The 16,266-nt window shown below is 36.2% G+C and overlaps 1 protein-coding gene across 1 annotated transcript in view; it reads right to left on the bottom strand.

The window, feature by feature from the left end:
* Window positions 1–8,111, bottom strand: part of MGP1 (MALE GAMETOPHYTE DEFECTIVE 1) — a 62,119-nt gene extending 54,008 nt beyond the window's left edge. The window contains exons 1-2 of the mRNA XM_089419686.1: window positions 7,907–8,111; window positions 6,436–6,526 (exon numbers count right to left, since the gene is read on the bottom strand). Coding sequence (XP_089275812.1) covers window positions 6,436–6,526; window positions 7,907–7,945 — 130 coding nt within the window. The 5' untranslated portion in view covers window positions 7,946–8,111. The remainder of the gene's footprint in view (window positions 1–6,435; window positions 6,527–7,906) is intronic.
* Window positions 8,112–16,266: the final 8,155 nt, after the last annotated feature.

Here is a 16,266-nt window from a genome sequence, read left to right as displayed (position 1 = left end):
CCACTTCTCACACTATGTCTTTCTTCTTCCCTCCCTCTATCCCCCTCCAACTCCATCTCTCTATCCCTCCCTCTCTCCTCCTATCTCTCAAGTCCTCTCTCTCATCCTTCCTCTCTCTCCCTTTCTCTCCTACCTCCCTCTCTCTTCCCCCATCTCTATCTCTCTCTCTATATGCTCTCAAACCCTCTCACTATATCCCTCCCTCTCTCCTCCTCTCTCTCCCCCCTCCATCTTTGTGTCTCCTTATCCATCTATTACCCTTCTCTACCTCTCTCACTCCTCTCCCTCTCTCTCTTCATTCCTCCTCTCCCCTCTCCTTCAATTTATCTCCATCTCTCCCTTTTGACTCCCCATATCTCTCCACCTCTATCACTCTGTCTTTGTTCTTCCCTCCCATATATATTTAGAGTTAATATATATCATGATATATTAATATATATTATAATATAACAAATTTAGTATTGTATTAATCCAAAGTTATTAAATTTAATAATATTAATATTATATTATATTAATATGAATATTAGATTTAATAATAATATTAATATTAGTATTAGGGTTAATAATGTTTTTTGCATGGTATTAATAATAATTTGGCCCATGGTATTTGGCGCTTCAACTAAATAAAACCTCTTTTCGAGTGTTGCTAAGTATAAAGAGGTTTATGGAGTAAATATAAAAAAGAGGTTTCATTTGTTTACCATACCTCTCATTTATTTATATTTTTATTTATTTATCATATCTCTTTTATTTACCATGGTATTTGGCCCATAGGCTTGGTAAATAATTATATGTTGATTACTAATCCTATTTGATATATTTTTATTTATTTACCATACCTTTTTATACCTCTTTGATATTTATTTATTTACCATATCTCTTTTATAAATATGGTATTTGGCCCATGGTACTAAAAATTATTTTCCCATGGTTTTTGGCCCGTGGACTTCACCTAAATAAAACATCTGTTTCGAGTTTTCATAAATATAAAAAGGTTTATGGATTAAATATAAGAAAAAAAGATTTATTTATTTAACATACCTATAGTTTATTTATATTTTTATTTATTTACCATACCTCCAGAGTAAATACTAAAAGATTGTTTTATTTATTTACCATACCTCTCATTTATTTATATTTTTATTTATTTACCATGCCTCTTTTTTGAGTGTTCGTAAACATATTTATATTTTAAATTTATAAGTGTTTATACATGATAATAATTAGATTGATTTTTAAATAGAAATGTTAAATGTTAAACATTACATTTACATTTACGTTTTTACGTGAGATCTACCCCACACTGGATTATAGAGCACCTCTTGGCACAATCAAAGTCAAAATTGACTTGCCAATATGATGATCAATACCACTGTCCAAACAACAAAGAAGTTGCCCAGACAAATCTTCCATTCTGCCTCCAAACAACATCAAACAAATTCTAACCTAACCAGTGATCAATGGTAGTCAAAGAAGCTACAAAATAGTCTCCAAAAGGAGCTCAGTCCAGGGACAATTAGTGCAGCCTCCTTTGCTGATTGTAATGAACCCAAAACAGTCCAATACTAGGTAGTCAAGCCTGGTCAATGTGATAAAGAACTCTGCGTTCAAAGGTCTGCAATTAGGGCTTGTGGACAAAGAGCCCAGATTGCCCAGATCATGTGCTAAAAGTTGCCTTCCTTCCTAGACAAGTTGCTCCAACTAGTTTTTGTCTAGCCTTCTTCTAGACCTCTAATACTGCCTCAAGTCCTTCTCTGTAAGCACCTCAGAGTTGCGGCTCCCTGCTGCATGATCTTGGCCATCAAATAGGAGAGTGAAGGTCTGCGGCCTAGATGAATTAGCCTCCAAGTGTTGTGGCCCAACCGAGGAAAAGAGATCCCACACAAAACAGTGCCAACACAACTTGTGAATTGCCCTGAAGCCTGCTGTTGCCTATCTGAAGCTTCTTGGCCCTGCAAGAGACAAGTAGAATCACCCAAAACAGACTCAAGCTCCACATCTTGCCTCCTTCTCTATTTGGCTGCCTCAAAGATGCATTTTCTATGGAATAATGCATATTGGATGTGTTTAATGAGGTTGGTCACCTCTATTTATATAAAATGTAGAGGGGTTCAACTTGACTAATTAACCCCAAGCTGACCTTGATAAACTACACGTGTGGGCTTGCTTTCAAAAATATATTTTTCCTTTTCCAAATTTAGTGATCTTTAGGTCAATTTTGGTCCTCTCAAAAAGAGGAATTCAATGCCACAATTATCTTCTTAAAAAGAGAAGCCCAAAGTGGAATGTGGCCCTAGTTGCCAATTTTAACATGATATAAGAAAATAGAATAAACAATAAGACGACCAAAGAATTCAAAGAAAGTAATTGGACCTCTGTTTACTACAACAGAAAAAACTTGGGGACCCAAAATACAGAAACTTACAACAGTATTTCTCTCCATCTTGTATGGTTATTGCAAACGAAAACTTGGAGTCATTAAGCATGTTTATTGTTCTCTCTAAAAACAAAGTTGGAAGTTTGATGAAAAAATTGGTAGATGGCACAAAACTCATTTTGGATGTCAATAAAAAATTGAGTTTAAAAATAAAAATGGAATTAAATAGTGTTATTTGAGAAACCTAAAAAGTATGGAATGCGTAAAAAGGCATAATCATGGGAGAAAAGGCAGACTTTCAAAGGTTTCCCTACCTTCACTAAATAAATCATGCTTTGGGGAAATAAAATTGAGGAAGAATAGGAATGCAACAAGCCTTTTCATGCATTCTCAACTTGTATCTAAAGAAAATAGCAATACAAAGGGTTGCACCAATTATTCTCAAGTTCAAATTCGTTAATCCTAGTTGCAACAGTTGATCAAAGTCAATTAACTAAATATGATGACCAAATAGAGGCATATAATATGGTTTGATTCATATTTTTCAACACCATCCCAGTCCAAAACCGAAACCAATCAAACCAACCAGTTAAACTGGGCACTGTATTGAACTGGCCAGGTGATTGGACCAATGGGCCCATTTGTATCAATTTGCCACCTTACTAGTACAAACCAACCTTAACTGACCAATTTTGACCCTAACCAATCAGTCAGATCTCACACACCTAGGGGGAGTCCAAGACTCCTGAAGGCAATTTTGGGGTGGTTTTGGAGGAAACCAGGGGCTATTTCCCTCCTAAAATAGCCTCCCTTGGCTATAAAACCAACCCTCCCCCTCATAAACTTAACTCAACCCTAGAAATGTTGGTAATTAACGGTAATGTTAAATTTTAAAAGTAAAAGCATAAAAAGAAAAGATAAAGGAAATGTCAACTTAAATTTTTAACATTACCATTAATTGTTTTAATGTGTTTGAGAATGCTCAAAGGGGTTGGATCCAATGGTGGAAAGCAAAGATTTTTTCACCGTTGGGCAAGGTTCACTTCCCGTGAGGGCCTTCACCTGAAGCCATGGGGTCACACTTGCAGTAGTGGTCGAACGTGTGATAGCTCCGATACCATTGTAATGTCCCAAGCAATATTTTGCATTAATCATACCACTATAATAACCTTTTTGGGAAATTTCCCCTTAGGGCACAAATCTTAGCTAGGGTTTCAATGAATACATGAAAGAACAGTATTCCATTGCAGCATGACAATAATCATTTATTCTATGAAATAGCGGTGTTCTTGAATATACAGTAGTACAGATAAAGGGTTCAGCAGCCAGTTGGTATCCTAAAAACTATTTGTTAATCTCATGCTGATTCAACAGACTTACAATGTTGCAACAAAGTTTACTTACCTATAGAGATCTATCTCAATCTTGTTGCCCTAACCACACTAACCGCTTTTGGTGGATGTTCCCACTGTTGACAACACTGACTTCCTCAGCATCCAATCTGCAGGTATCCCCTCAATTTTACAACTCTCCCATTGTGCCTTTTTATGCCACTGCAGCTTCAAAAATCAGTTGCTGCAAGGCGTGATATTTCCTATCCCAAGCAGACTTGTAGGGTCACCCACGGCCTTATATGCTCCCTCTGCTGACCCAAAATAAACTTGCTACTATACAGGGTGTGGTTCCAACCTCCTAGAGCAAAAGTACTTGCTGTCACAGAAGAATTTTGTAGAGAGCTTGCTGCCCCGCCCTCACAGGTAGTTCGTTGTCACAGGTATGGAGCTAGAGATAGCTGTTGCTTCAGATAACATCCCAGACTTGGTTCTTCCATCAAGATAATGCCTCTACCTCTGATAATGCCCTAGGGCTTGGCCACTACCTCAGATATTGTCTCAGAATAGGATCATTGCCCAGATAATGCTTCTGCCTGCGAGAATTGCCTAGGGGGTTGGCCATTGCCTCAGAAACTGCCTCAGAACTGACTCGCTTCCATAGTGCCACCTTAGAAATGAATCTGTTGTTCAGTGAATGCCTCAAAACCTTGCTGCCACAGAATTAAGCCTTAGAAATGATGTCAACAGATTAAAGAGAGGTGGATTGACTAGAGTGGAATGTTTCAACGCATAAACCAATCAAAGAAAAGGGGTCTTAAGGCTACTTTTTCCTCTTGGGCCATTTAATTAGAAGAGAACAGCACATATATGCAGTAATTTTGATGTTTTCTTTACACTAAAGGCCATGTGGAGCCTCTTTGCTGATGTATTTTTGGTTCAAAGATGGATTGAACTCGGTGCTATTTTGTTTATATGACCCTTGCTATATATATGAGAAACTTTGCACTTTTGTGTACAATGGTTGGGATTCATATGAATATATATGTTTTTATTTCAAAATTTGAATATTTATGTATTTTTTGGTCAACTAAGTTTTTTTATCCAACTTTTTTCCGATTCCAATCCAATTCCCAGCTTTGGGGTCAACCAGTTCGATGAACAGTTAGGTTCTGAGAACACTGTCTGAAACCCGATTTGATAGGTGGCCGGTTCGAAGACCAGTTCCAATATTTAAAACTGTAGTTTGACTTCAGTGTAAAAAGGCCTTTAAGACACTCTAGAGATGCTAACATTCAATTCTTTTATTCACTTTTGCCATTAGTGTTGTGAAGCTCTTCCTTCACTCAAAAAACAATAATTAACAACTACCATGCATAACTTGTATCCATGTCCTTTTGGCATTGCAGACTGAGACAGCTTAAACTTATTGACTAAATTAAATATGCAAGTTACTTCTATCATTCAAAAAGTACAACTTTGTAATAGGATTCTCATTTCACAGACATAATGATAATATAAGATTGTCACTTAACAGCCATACTTCTGAACAATGATAATAAATGCCCATATTAGTTATGTTGTCTGAATGAACAACATTCCAACAGTGACTCTGCAATGATTCTATACAAACTAATTAGTTATGCATGTAACAGAAATATCAGTGCAGTCGATATAGAACAGCACTTTCATCAAAGCAGTTCAAATCTCAAGTATAGTGTACCAAAACTGTAGCTGCTTATGGATTTCAATAATATAGCAAACAATCAAAATGTAGAAGTGTATCTGTAGAGTACAACCATAACATACACAACAAATATTCTTTCTGCAGATCCAACCTTTGCTTCAAATTTCTATTATATTATTATGTCTGCTATTTCACAGTTTTATAATTGATCCCTATAGCTGTTCCAGGTGAGACAACTAGACTGAGGCACATGTCCTATTGAGTAATAGACATATGCATCTGCATTTCCTAACTTACCAGGTGCTTTCTGCATTCGACTCTAGCGAGGATTTGGCATCACTGCCTGTTAATAGCCACCCATGAAGAAGTAAAACAAATAAAAGAACACGACATCCAATATGAAGAAAGACAACATGGATTGAATCCACTATCTAGTGATAATCCCATGTCTACTATCAACCTTGTCAGGCTCAGTAAGGTATAATTCAGAAGGAAGACATTTTAGATGCCTACTGCCATGAATCATGGTTAGATTCCAAAGAAAAATGTGCGGAAGCACATGCACAGCGTCAAGCTCACTAGGCCACATCCTAACTCTACTATGGACAGACTAAACTGTATATATAGCTTGCCTAGTCTAAGGTTACTAGATGCCAATCCAATTTACGTTGTGAATTTCGAAACCCTTCTGTTTGAGCCAAAAAGTCTCACACACCAAAGATACTTTATATTTTACAAGGAAAGGGACTTCAAGCTCCTTTAATTAAATTGTCCTTAGCCCTTTTGTTTGTGCCAAAAGGTCTCACACATCAAAGATATTTTAAATTTTACACGGAAAGGGACTTCAAGCTCCTTCAATTAATTTGCACTTATATCCCCAGCAAAGAAACCCTGACCTGCATATTTTTGTTATTGAGCAAAAAGTAATGAGCATAGTTACATTGTTGTTCTTATTGACTTGTAGATTTTGAGAATTTGCCTCTGGATCACTTATTGTAACAATATAATGCAAAATGTTTCATAATAATCTAGTGCCTTACCATCGCCTTTCAGTGGTGGCAATGGAGCTTTTGATGAAAAATGCACCACTCCCATTGATCTGCCTTCAAACAGTGCCTGCCCACTTATTGCCTGCATAGCTCCAAAGAATAAAAAAATATAAAATGAACAGATTCCCCATAAACATGATTTTTGTAAAATTGTGGATTAAAAATAAATTTCAGGGTTGCAGAAGAGTACAATAAGTGTTGCAATACCAATGCAAGTTTATGAACTAAATAGTAAATACTTTACGTGGGGCATAAGAAAAATAAAATAGCATCATAACTGGACTATAGTTTCCCTCCCGTATTCAACAGGTGACCACTAACATAGACCATGCAGGTCATTAAAACTCAGAAATAGATCCCTTAATCAACATTTTAATTTTACCTTATAAATATGTGTATAAATCTTTACGGCTTGACTCCGTATCCCAACCCTGTAACTATATTTCCATTCAGGGCAAATAAAAGCAACAAATAGCGTGGATGAAAACCCTACCCTCCTTAACATAATTTGTGAATATGGAAGGAATTTTTTCTCTTCTATCAATGTTGAACTTCGCAATTGTCGAGCAGGTTGTAATAACATGTTTAAATCAAAGGACTTTCAGCGCTCAGATCTGGATTGAAACCCCCAAAGGCATGTTGCCACATTCATGCAACCAACAGAGTAATCATCGTATCTAAGACCGGGAGGAGGTGCCAGTGACCTTGACAGCCCAACTGAGAAGGCTGGGTGCTGTTCTGGGTGAATATGACTTAAACAGAAACACCCTTCAGTTAGGGCATCTGAGATCATAATTAAAAGAAAACATGGTATCTGCTTTCACTGACCCGACCCGCCTCTTGTAGCATGGCCTGAAATCTTCATTTGATTAAACACCTATTATTTCCCTTGTCAATCGGATTTCTTTGATCCGTTTTCTTGAAGTATTTTCTGGGTAACTATTCTACAAAAGTCGCAAGCAGCCTCACCCAGTTTTAGGGCATACCGTTCGGCTTGGGTAGATTAATACTCCGTTGACCAAGGCAGTGAGAGAATGCCATGTTTGTAACTTCGATCTGTTTTCTTAATCAAAAATACATTATAAATTGCAATGGCAAGCAACAACCATACCCTGCAGCACTACTCGCAACATGCATTTGACTAGAGAATCCATTAACAGAAACCCCGGATCGTCAAGCACCCCTTTTGTGACAAGCATTTTATGGTCAGATGGATCAATATTGTCTGAAACGACAATAAAACTTTTGGGAAATATTGCAACAACGGTAATGATCATCCTAAAATATTAAATCTTGGAGCCCTTTTTACACAGAGTGTTTCTGACAGTTTCTATCGGCGAAAGATTATTTTTTAGCAACATGGTCCTAATATGTCATATCATGATCTACCGATGACAAATGCCTGCAGGCTTTGATTAACAGAAAACAAAGAAAAACAGAGGAGATTTGAAAAGTAAATTACCGATATCGGCCGACGCATAGCACGAGTAAAAGAGGCCATCTTCTGGTTATTCCTCTGTTTCGTCCTCCTGTCTTCTCCTCTCTTCTTCTCAGAAGTTTGGTGGCTCTTATTAGTTTTGTGATTTTGGCCGCTAGAACGCTATTATGCATTAAAGAATGGACGCGGACTTAAAAGCCTCCTAAAACCTCGTTCATGCTCCTGGGTTGTTAACCCGTGATTTTTATGTAGATATATCTTTTTTTTCGAAGGTGGTAAAACTTATCAAACTCAGGTGTCAAACCAACAATGAGGACAACCATCTCTGGCTTTTTATATAAATATATCTTATATATATAGAGATATATGTTTTGTATATGGAAATATATATTAGATATTTTTTATATATCTAAAATTACCAATAAAAGCAAAAACCTAAACGAATACGAATATGGTGTACTTATTCTCTACTTGGGTTTTTTTTTATGATTTTCTAATTTTAAGTTTATAAAATTTTATTATTTCAATTTTAGATCAAAGTTTTTCTAAAATATTGTTATTTTCAATCAAGTGATTTTGTAGATTTGTAACTGGTTGAAAATAGTGCTATATATATGGATATGTTTTATATATGGAAATATATATCAGATATTTTTTATATATCTAAAAATTCAAATAAAAGCAAAAACATAAACGAATACGAATATGGTGTACTTATTCTCTAGTGGTTTTTTTTTATGATTTTCTAATTTTAAGTTTATAAAATTTTATTATTTTAATTTTAGATCAAAGCTTTTCTAAAATTTTGTTATTTTCAATTCGGTGATTTTGTAGATTTGTAACTAGTTGAAAATAGTGATAAGAAATGTTAAAATAGCATTAAGAAAAATTCATAATTTAATTTATCTTTGAATTAAATTGTAATTCTAATTCTCATAACAATGTGTAGCGGTTAACTAAATTAATTTGACTTAGTGGGCTCAGTTAATTCGAGTTGGGAGTCTATCTAGAGTCATATAGAGTGGTTCTTAAATTTTAAAGGCTAGGTTGAGTTCTTTTGAGTTGTAATTATTTAATTGGAAGTCTATCTAGAGTCATGTAGAGTGGTTCTTAAATTTTAAGGGTCAGGTTGAGTTCTTTTGAGTTGTAATTATTTAATTCAGTTTAATTGAGTTAAATTCAGTTAAACTAATTCCAAGAGGAATTAGTGGAAGATCTAGTAGTGGGGTGTAACCAGCACTGCTCAACCAATAAACTGAAGATTCACTCATAATTAACTCATGCATGTGAGATCAGAGAAAGACCTAGTTGAGATTGGAGTTCAGGGACAGTGTACTATCAGTTGTAAAATCATCTAAATTTAACGAATGGTGCATGCAGTCAGAAAAAAGGCATAAAATAAATCATTTTTTAATTAGAAAACTCATTGATTTTGACCATTCGAATTGTCTTTAAAAAGAGGAATGATGGCACAAGTTTAATATTTATTTTGGTGAGCACAAGTTGGTGAGACCAAGCAATAGGAAGCACAAGTTTGTGTGTGAAGCTTGTGAGAGAAAGGTGTGTCAAGAGAAGCTTGTGCACGGGTTGGTAGTGAGATAGATAGAGATAGTGCAGAGGTTGCTCGGGCTTGAGCAAAGCATTGTAATCTTCTCATATTTTCTTATTAATGCAATATATAGATAGCATGGGTTTTTAGTTGTGGCTTTCCCCATAAAATTATTATGTTATGTGTGATTGAATTCTTCTTTTTTCTGCTTCGTGATTTCATCAATCAATTATTGTTTCAGCTGATGGGTAGAGTAGATTCAAGTTAATTGTTTTAACATATTACAATCTACAGTTTGAGTTTACAAGGAATTTCTACATGGTACCAAACCTAGATTTGTAGAAATCTCTACATGGTATTGGAGCTAGATTTGGAGAAATTTCGACATGATATTAGAGCTAGATTTGTAGAAATTTCTATTGTTATTTCAACTCTAATACCATGTAGAAATTCCTTGTAGATTCAAACTGCAAATTGTAGTATGCTAAAACAATTAACTTGAATCTACTCTACTCGTTAGCGAAAACAATAATTGATCGATGAAATCGCAAAGCATATAAGAGAAAGAATTCGAAGTTGTCCTTCCAGATTGATGGATCTCTAGTTCAGGGCAGATCCAGAAGACCCTATGTGCAGACTTCTTAATGGAGCTAGAAGGTTACTAGTAGGCAGATCAATGAGCCAATGTTTAGTGACACAAAAGGGTATTGTGATCATTGATATTAGTAGATTGAGGACAAGTGAGATTTTCCATAGAGAGATCGAAACTCAGCAGGAGTCTAGTTTCAGAGGGAACAACCCTATGGAAGCTAGTACTTCGAGATCTGGGGAGATCAAACTCATTATTGCAGTAGTTGCAGCAGCAGTGTGGAAGCAGCAACAGAGCAGTAGCAGCAATAGTATGAGTAGATCAAATTTAGCTCATGCATGCAAAGCCTTAAGGAGAAAGGCAGAGACTAGAGATTTGGTGGTTGAGAGGGAGCATGAATTACCTCTCAACATGTAGCCTCAGAAGCAGCCTCAGCAAGTTGTGGAGCAGCCACAATTGGAGAAGCAAAGAGGAGACCGAATGGAGACATCCACTCAAGCAGAGACCTCTAGTAGGGGGAAATTTCGAGCCAAGTGGGCAGAGGGAGCACATGCAGACATACCTCCTGGTGTGAGGTCGGGCGATGTGAAGCAATAGTCCCAATAGTTGCAGAAATTTGGGTAGAGTCCATTGTGTGTTTGTCTCATCGATTATTACCTTACTACAGGGACCCATAGTATTCAGTAGCAGGAGGATCAGTGTCAGTCAGATACTAAGGAAGTGCAAAGCAGAGTTGACAATAGAGCAGGAGGCTCAGTAGTAGAGCCGGCAGCAGCATAGTTTTCCTAGTAGATAGTTGCAGACACAGTTGATTTAGTTTATTTTGTTTGGATGTTTCTTGGTTGCAGTAGCAACAACAATAGTGACAAGAGTTACATGCAGAACATTCCAAAGGTATCGAATCATGATAGAGTTTAATTCCTTTCTTATTGAGAGGTCATGTTGAAAATAGCAACAAGAAATGTTAAAAATAGCATCAAGAAAAAATCATAATTTAATTTGTCCTTGAATTAAATTGGGAATTAAATTGTAATTCTAATTATCATAGCAACTTGTAGTAGTTAACTAAGTTAATTTGACCTAGTTGGCTCAGTTAATTCGAGTTGCGAGTCTATCTAGAGTCATGTAGAGTGGTTCCTAAATTTTAGGAGCCCAGATTGAGTTCTTTTGAGTTGTAATTATTTAATTCAGTTAAACTAGTTTGTTATGAATGAGCTCACAAAAAGATAGAAAATATAGATCAATAACTTCAAAATCAGCCTCTTCGAGGGGGCAACCTCCTTTACATTACACAAATGAACAATTCTTGGATGATACAAATGACTAAACCTCATTTTCTATATATAAGAGTATAAGGGGTCTCAATATAATCAAAGTCGACATAACAATAATAATATAAGGGCACAACAATAACAATAGCGGGCTTCTATGGCGCACACTAATAACAATATGGGGACAATAGGGGCATAATAATAATAATAAGGGCTACGATGACAATAGTAATGGGGGAATCACTAGTATTATAGGGACCTGACATGCCCCTCTCCTTCAAAAAAGTGTTGTCCTCAATGCTTGAGTAGTTCTAGATGCTTTTGTATAAAATTCTCATCCTCCCATGTGGAATCTTCAGCGGTTAAGTTCTTCCACTTGATGAGATACTCCGAAATTGATCGATTTCGTAGCTGTCGAGTTCATGTTTCTATGACTACTTCAGGTTCCAATATGATTTTTTCTTCCTCGTCAACCTCTGGCAATATTGTTTAAACTGGGAGCTTGTCACCTATAACCTTCTTTAAACTAAAACATGGAAAACTGAGTGCACTCGAGAAGCTGTAGGAAGTTCCAATTTGTATGCCATAGTGCCAATCTTTTGCAACACCTTGTATGGACCATAATACTCTGGTGATAACTTATTATCCTTCTTAACTTGCTTGAGGGACATTTGTTTATATGGTTGTAGTTGTAGGAATACCCAGCCACCTACATCAAAACTTCTTTCGCTGCGATGTTGATCTCCCTGTTGTTTCATTATATTTTGTGCCAAAGTGAGATTATCCTTTAAGAGTTGGAGAACTTGTTGTTGATGCTCGATGTGATCTTCCACTGCTTGAACCTTAGAATTTTCTCTTAAATATGATGTGATGGATGATAGATGATATCCATAAAGTGCCATAAATGGGGTCATTTTTGCTGCAGTATGGAAGGAAGTGTTATACCACCATTCAACCAGAGGCAACCATTTGACCCATTATGTTAGTTTATCAAAGACAAATCAACAAAGATATCCTTCCAAACATTTGTTTATTGTCTCAGTTTGCCCATCAAATTGAGGATGACAAGATGAGCTATGAGTTAACTAAGTATCGAAACAAGAAAGTAATTCTGTCCAAAAATTTCCAGTGGAAATGGGATCTCTATCACTTACAATAATCTTTGGGTTTCCATGTAGCTTTTGAATTGTTTCCATAAATGTAGTAGAAACTGTATTGGCTTTAAATGGATGAGATAATGCACAAAAGTGTGCATACTTGGTAAGTCTATCAATTACCACCATGATGACACTCTTTCCTTCGAACTTGGGTAAACCTGTGATAAAATCCATTGAATCCTCCTCCCAACGTTGTTTTGGAATGGATAAAGGTTGTAATAGACCTGGGGTCTTAATTGTTTCAACTTTATTTTGTTGGCAAACCAAACATTCCGCCACAAACTTTTGAATATCCGGTTTAAGGCCATCCCAAAAAAGTCCCTTCTTAACCCTATGGCAAGTTTTTAAAAATCTTGAGTGCCCTCCTAAGGGATAAGTGTGCAATTCCATAAGAATCTTTTGTTTGAGTTGGGAATTCTTACATAGGTATAAGTGATCTTTGTACCATAATGAATCATTTTTCCAGCTAAATGTATTAGATGTATTGGGATCTTGTTGTAACTTTTGAATGAGTGCCCACACTTCTTTGTCATTCTTCCATTCATCCCTTGCTTCGTTTATCCAATCTGGTTGGATAATAGAAATGGCGCAAAGCAATGCTTCCACATCCTCATCCTTTCTTGAGAGTGCATCTGCCATAACATTTTGCTTCCCTTTTTTGTAGATGATTTCAAAGTCATAACCCAACATCTTTGTGACCCATTTTTGCTTCTCTTTTGAAGATAATCTTTGTTCTAAAAAATATTTAAGACTATCATGATCCGTTTTTACCTTGAAGTGTCTTCCCATTAGGTAGGGTCGTCATTTTTTAAGTGCATGTAGTATTGCCAACATTTCCTTCTCATAAATAGCTTTGTGTAAATACTTTCCTTTGATTGGACGACTTTCGAAAGCAATGGGTTTTTCTTCTTGCATTAAAACAACACCAATTCCATTTCCTGAGGCATCACATTCCACAATAAACGTTTTTGTGAAGTCCGGCATAGCTAAGACCGGTGCTTGGCACATTGCCTCTTTAAGATGTTCAAAGGCCTTTGTTGCTTTTGAGTCCATGAAAATGCATCTTTCTTCAATAATGTTGTTAGAGGTGCTATTATTCTCCCATAATTCTTAAAAAACTTGCGATAATACCCTGTCAACCTAATAAATCCTTGCAGATGCTTTATGGATGTGGGGATTTTCCATTCCTTAATGGCTTTAATTTTGCTAGGGTCTACCTTAACACCTTCATGAGATACAATATGACCCAGATATTCCACCTCTTGTACTCCAAAGAAACATTTGGAGCCTTTTGCATATAATTGTTTCTCCTCCAATAGTTTGAGCACCCAGTCAACATGTTGAACATGATCCTTCCAAGACTTGTTGTAGATTAGTATATCATCAAAAAATACTAACACAATTTTTTTAAGGAAGGGATTGAAATTGGAATTCATCAAACCTTGAAATGTAGAAGGTGCATTGGTAAGGTCAAAAGGCATGACCAAAAATTCATAATGACCCTCATGAGTTCTAAATGTTGTTTTCAAAATGTCTTCAGTTTTCATTCTGATTTGATGATATCCTCAACGAAGATCCAACTTGGTGAAGTAAATTGATCCATGCAATTCATCCAATAATTCATCAATGACAAGAATGGGAAATTTATCTTTAATGGTGAGCTTGTTGAGCTTCATCAAACCTTGAAATGTAGAAGGTGCATTGGTAAGGTCAAAAGGCATGACCAAAAACTCATAATGACTCTCATGAGTTCTAAATGTTGTTTTTAGAATGTCTTCAGTATTCATTCTGATTTGATGATATCCTCAACAAAGATCCAACTTGGTGAAGTAAATTGATCCATGCAATTCATCCAATAATTCATCAAAGACATGAATGGGAAATTCATCTTTAATGGTGAGCTTGTTGAGCTCCCTATAATCCGAACACATGCGCCATGATCCATCCTTGTTGTGCACCAATACTACTGGAGTATAGAAAGAACTTTGACTAGATTGAATTATACCAGCCTCTAGCATTTCTGCAACCATATGTTCAATTTCACTCTTTTGGGCATAGGGATATTTGTAAGGCCTAATGTTTGGAGGAATGCTTCCTGGAATCAAATGAATAGCATGATCATGATCATGAATAGGTGGGAGGCCTTTGGGAGTCTCAAATACCTTGGAATGATTGTCCAAGACTTTTTGGAGATCTGGATAAATAGATGATTTCGATGTGGGAACCTCTAGCGAACATAATTGTGCAATTATGCCTCGTTGTTCTTTCTTTAGAAGCTTTATCATTCTGTTAGAGTTGATTATCTTTCCCGGTTTCCCTGCAATACCCCTTAATTCAACTTCCTTTCCTTCCGAACAAAATTTCATGAAAAGTCCTTGAAAATTAAAAACTATTGTACCCAAGGATTGTAGCCATTGGACTCCTAGTACAACATCAGTACCACCCATTAGAATGGAAAGCATTGGGCTATTAAATAAATATTCTCCCATATATAGCTTAATATTATGGCACTTTCCAGAGCAATTCATGGTTCCTCTACTTGCAACCATCACTTGATGCTTTGGTGCTGGATATAGGAAGCAATTCAATTCCTTGGCTATCTTACAATGAATAAAATTATGGGTACTACCCGAATCAATCAACACTATTACTTTTTTCTTCTTGATTTGTCCTTCTATCTTGATAGTTCGAGGAGTGGTAATTCTAGCCAATGCATTACAAGATATGGTCGGATTCATTTCTTCTTTCTCTGGGGTTTGTTCCTGGTTTATGTCCTCTTCTTTTGACGTTTCTTGTGCCTTTTCTTCCTCCTCTTCACAATCTATGTAAAATAATTTCTTCTCAACACACTTATGACCTTTAGTGTATTTGCTATCACAACTGTAACAAAGCCCTTCTGCTCTTTTTTCTTCCAATTGTTGTGGTGTCAACCTTGTAGGTTGTGGAAGGCTAGGGGCAATGAAACTTCCATCTTTATAGTTGTGAGTGGTAGGCTTCCTGTTTGCCATAATTTTTATTTCCATTTTTCTTGCCAACCTGAATGCCTTCTCCAATGAATCAGGGTCCCAAAGGCGAACCTCACGTTGGATGTTATCCTTTAAAGTCTCTATGAACACATTAATCTTATCCTCCTCTGGAATATCTTTTACCCTTATATTCAATTTTTGGAAGTCCTCAATGTGCTCCATCATTGAACCCTTTTGTTTGAGATTTATCAACTGGCTAAAAACGGTGTTGCTTTTTGTATCCTCATAATGTGCTATCATTTCTTCCGTAAAAATTGTCCAAGTGACAATTTGTTTACGAGAGTAAAGCCATTGATACCATACAAACTGATTTGGTTCCAAATATAAAGTTGCAATGCGTACCTTTTGTGTGTTTTCACATTATGGAGATCGAAATATTGCTCCATCTGTAGTATCCATGTTACGGGATCCTTGCCATCAAACTTCCTCATATCGATCTTTGGAACATGGTGGTTCTTCAATCCAACGCTAGAGTCTATGAAATCATTATTAACATTTCTTTTGTTCTCATCATGCGTTTCCTTTACTACCCTTTCACCATTAGTAAACATTTCTTGTAGCAAATTTGTCAAATCTGTCTTCTAATCTTCCATTTTGCCTTCCATCTTAGTTTCCACGTCATTCATCTTAACTTCCACGCCTTTCTTTAAACCATCCATCTTAACTTCCACGTCATTCATCTTAGCTTCCATGCCTTTCTTTAAAGCAACCATCTTATCTTCCATGCCATCCATCTTAATGTCTTTCATTAAACCATCCATCTTAACTTCTATTACTTTTTGTGAGAGTGAA

This window comes from Pinus tabuliformis, chromosome 4_1 (assembly GCF_031772625.1).
Source record: "Pinus tabuliformis cultivar Carrire ecotype Pingquan chromosome 4_1, CPIR1, whole genome shotgun sequence".
Lineage (NCBI taxonomy): Eukaryota > Viridiplantae > Streptophyta > Pinopsida > Pinales > Pinaceae > Pinus > Pinus tabuliformis.
Note: the sequence above shows the minus strand (reverse complement) of the source record. Positions and strands in the feature narration are given on the sequence as shown.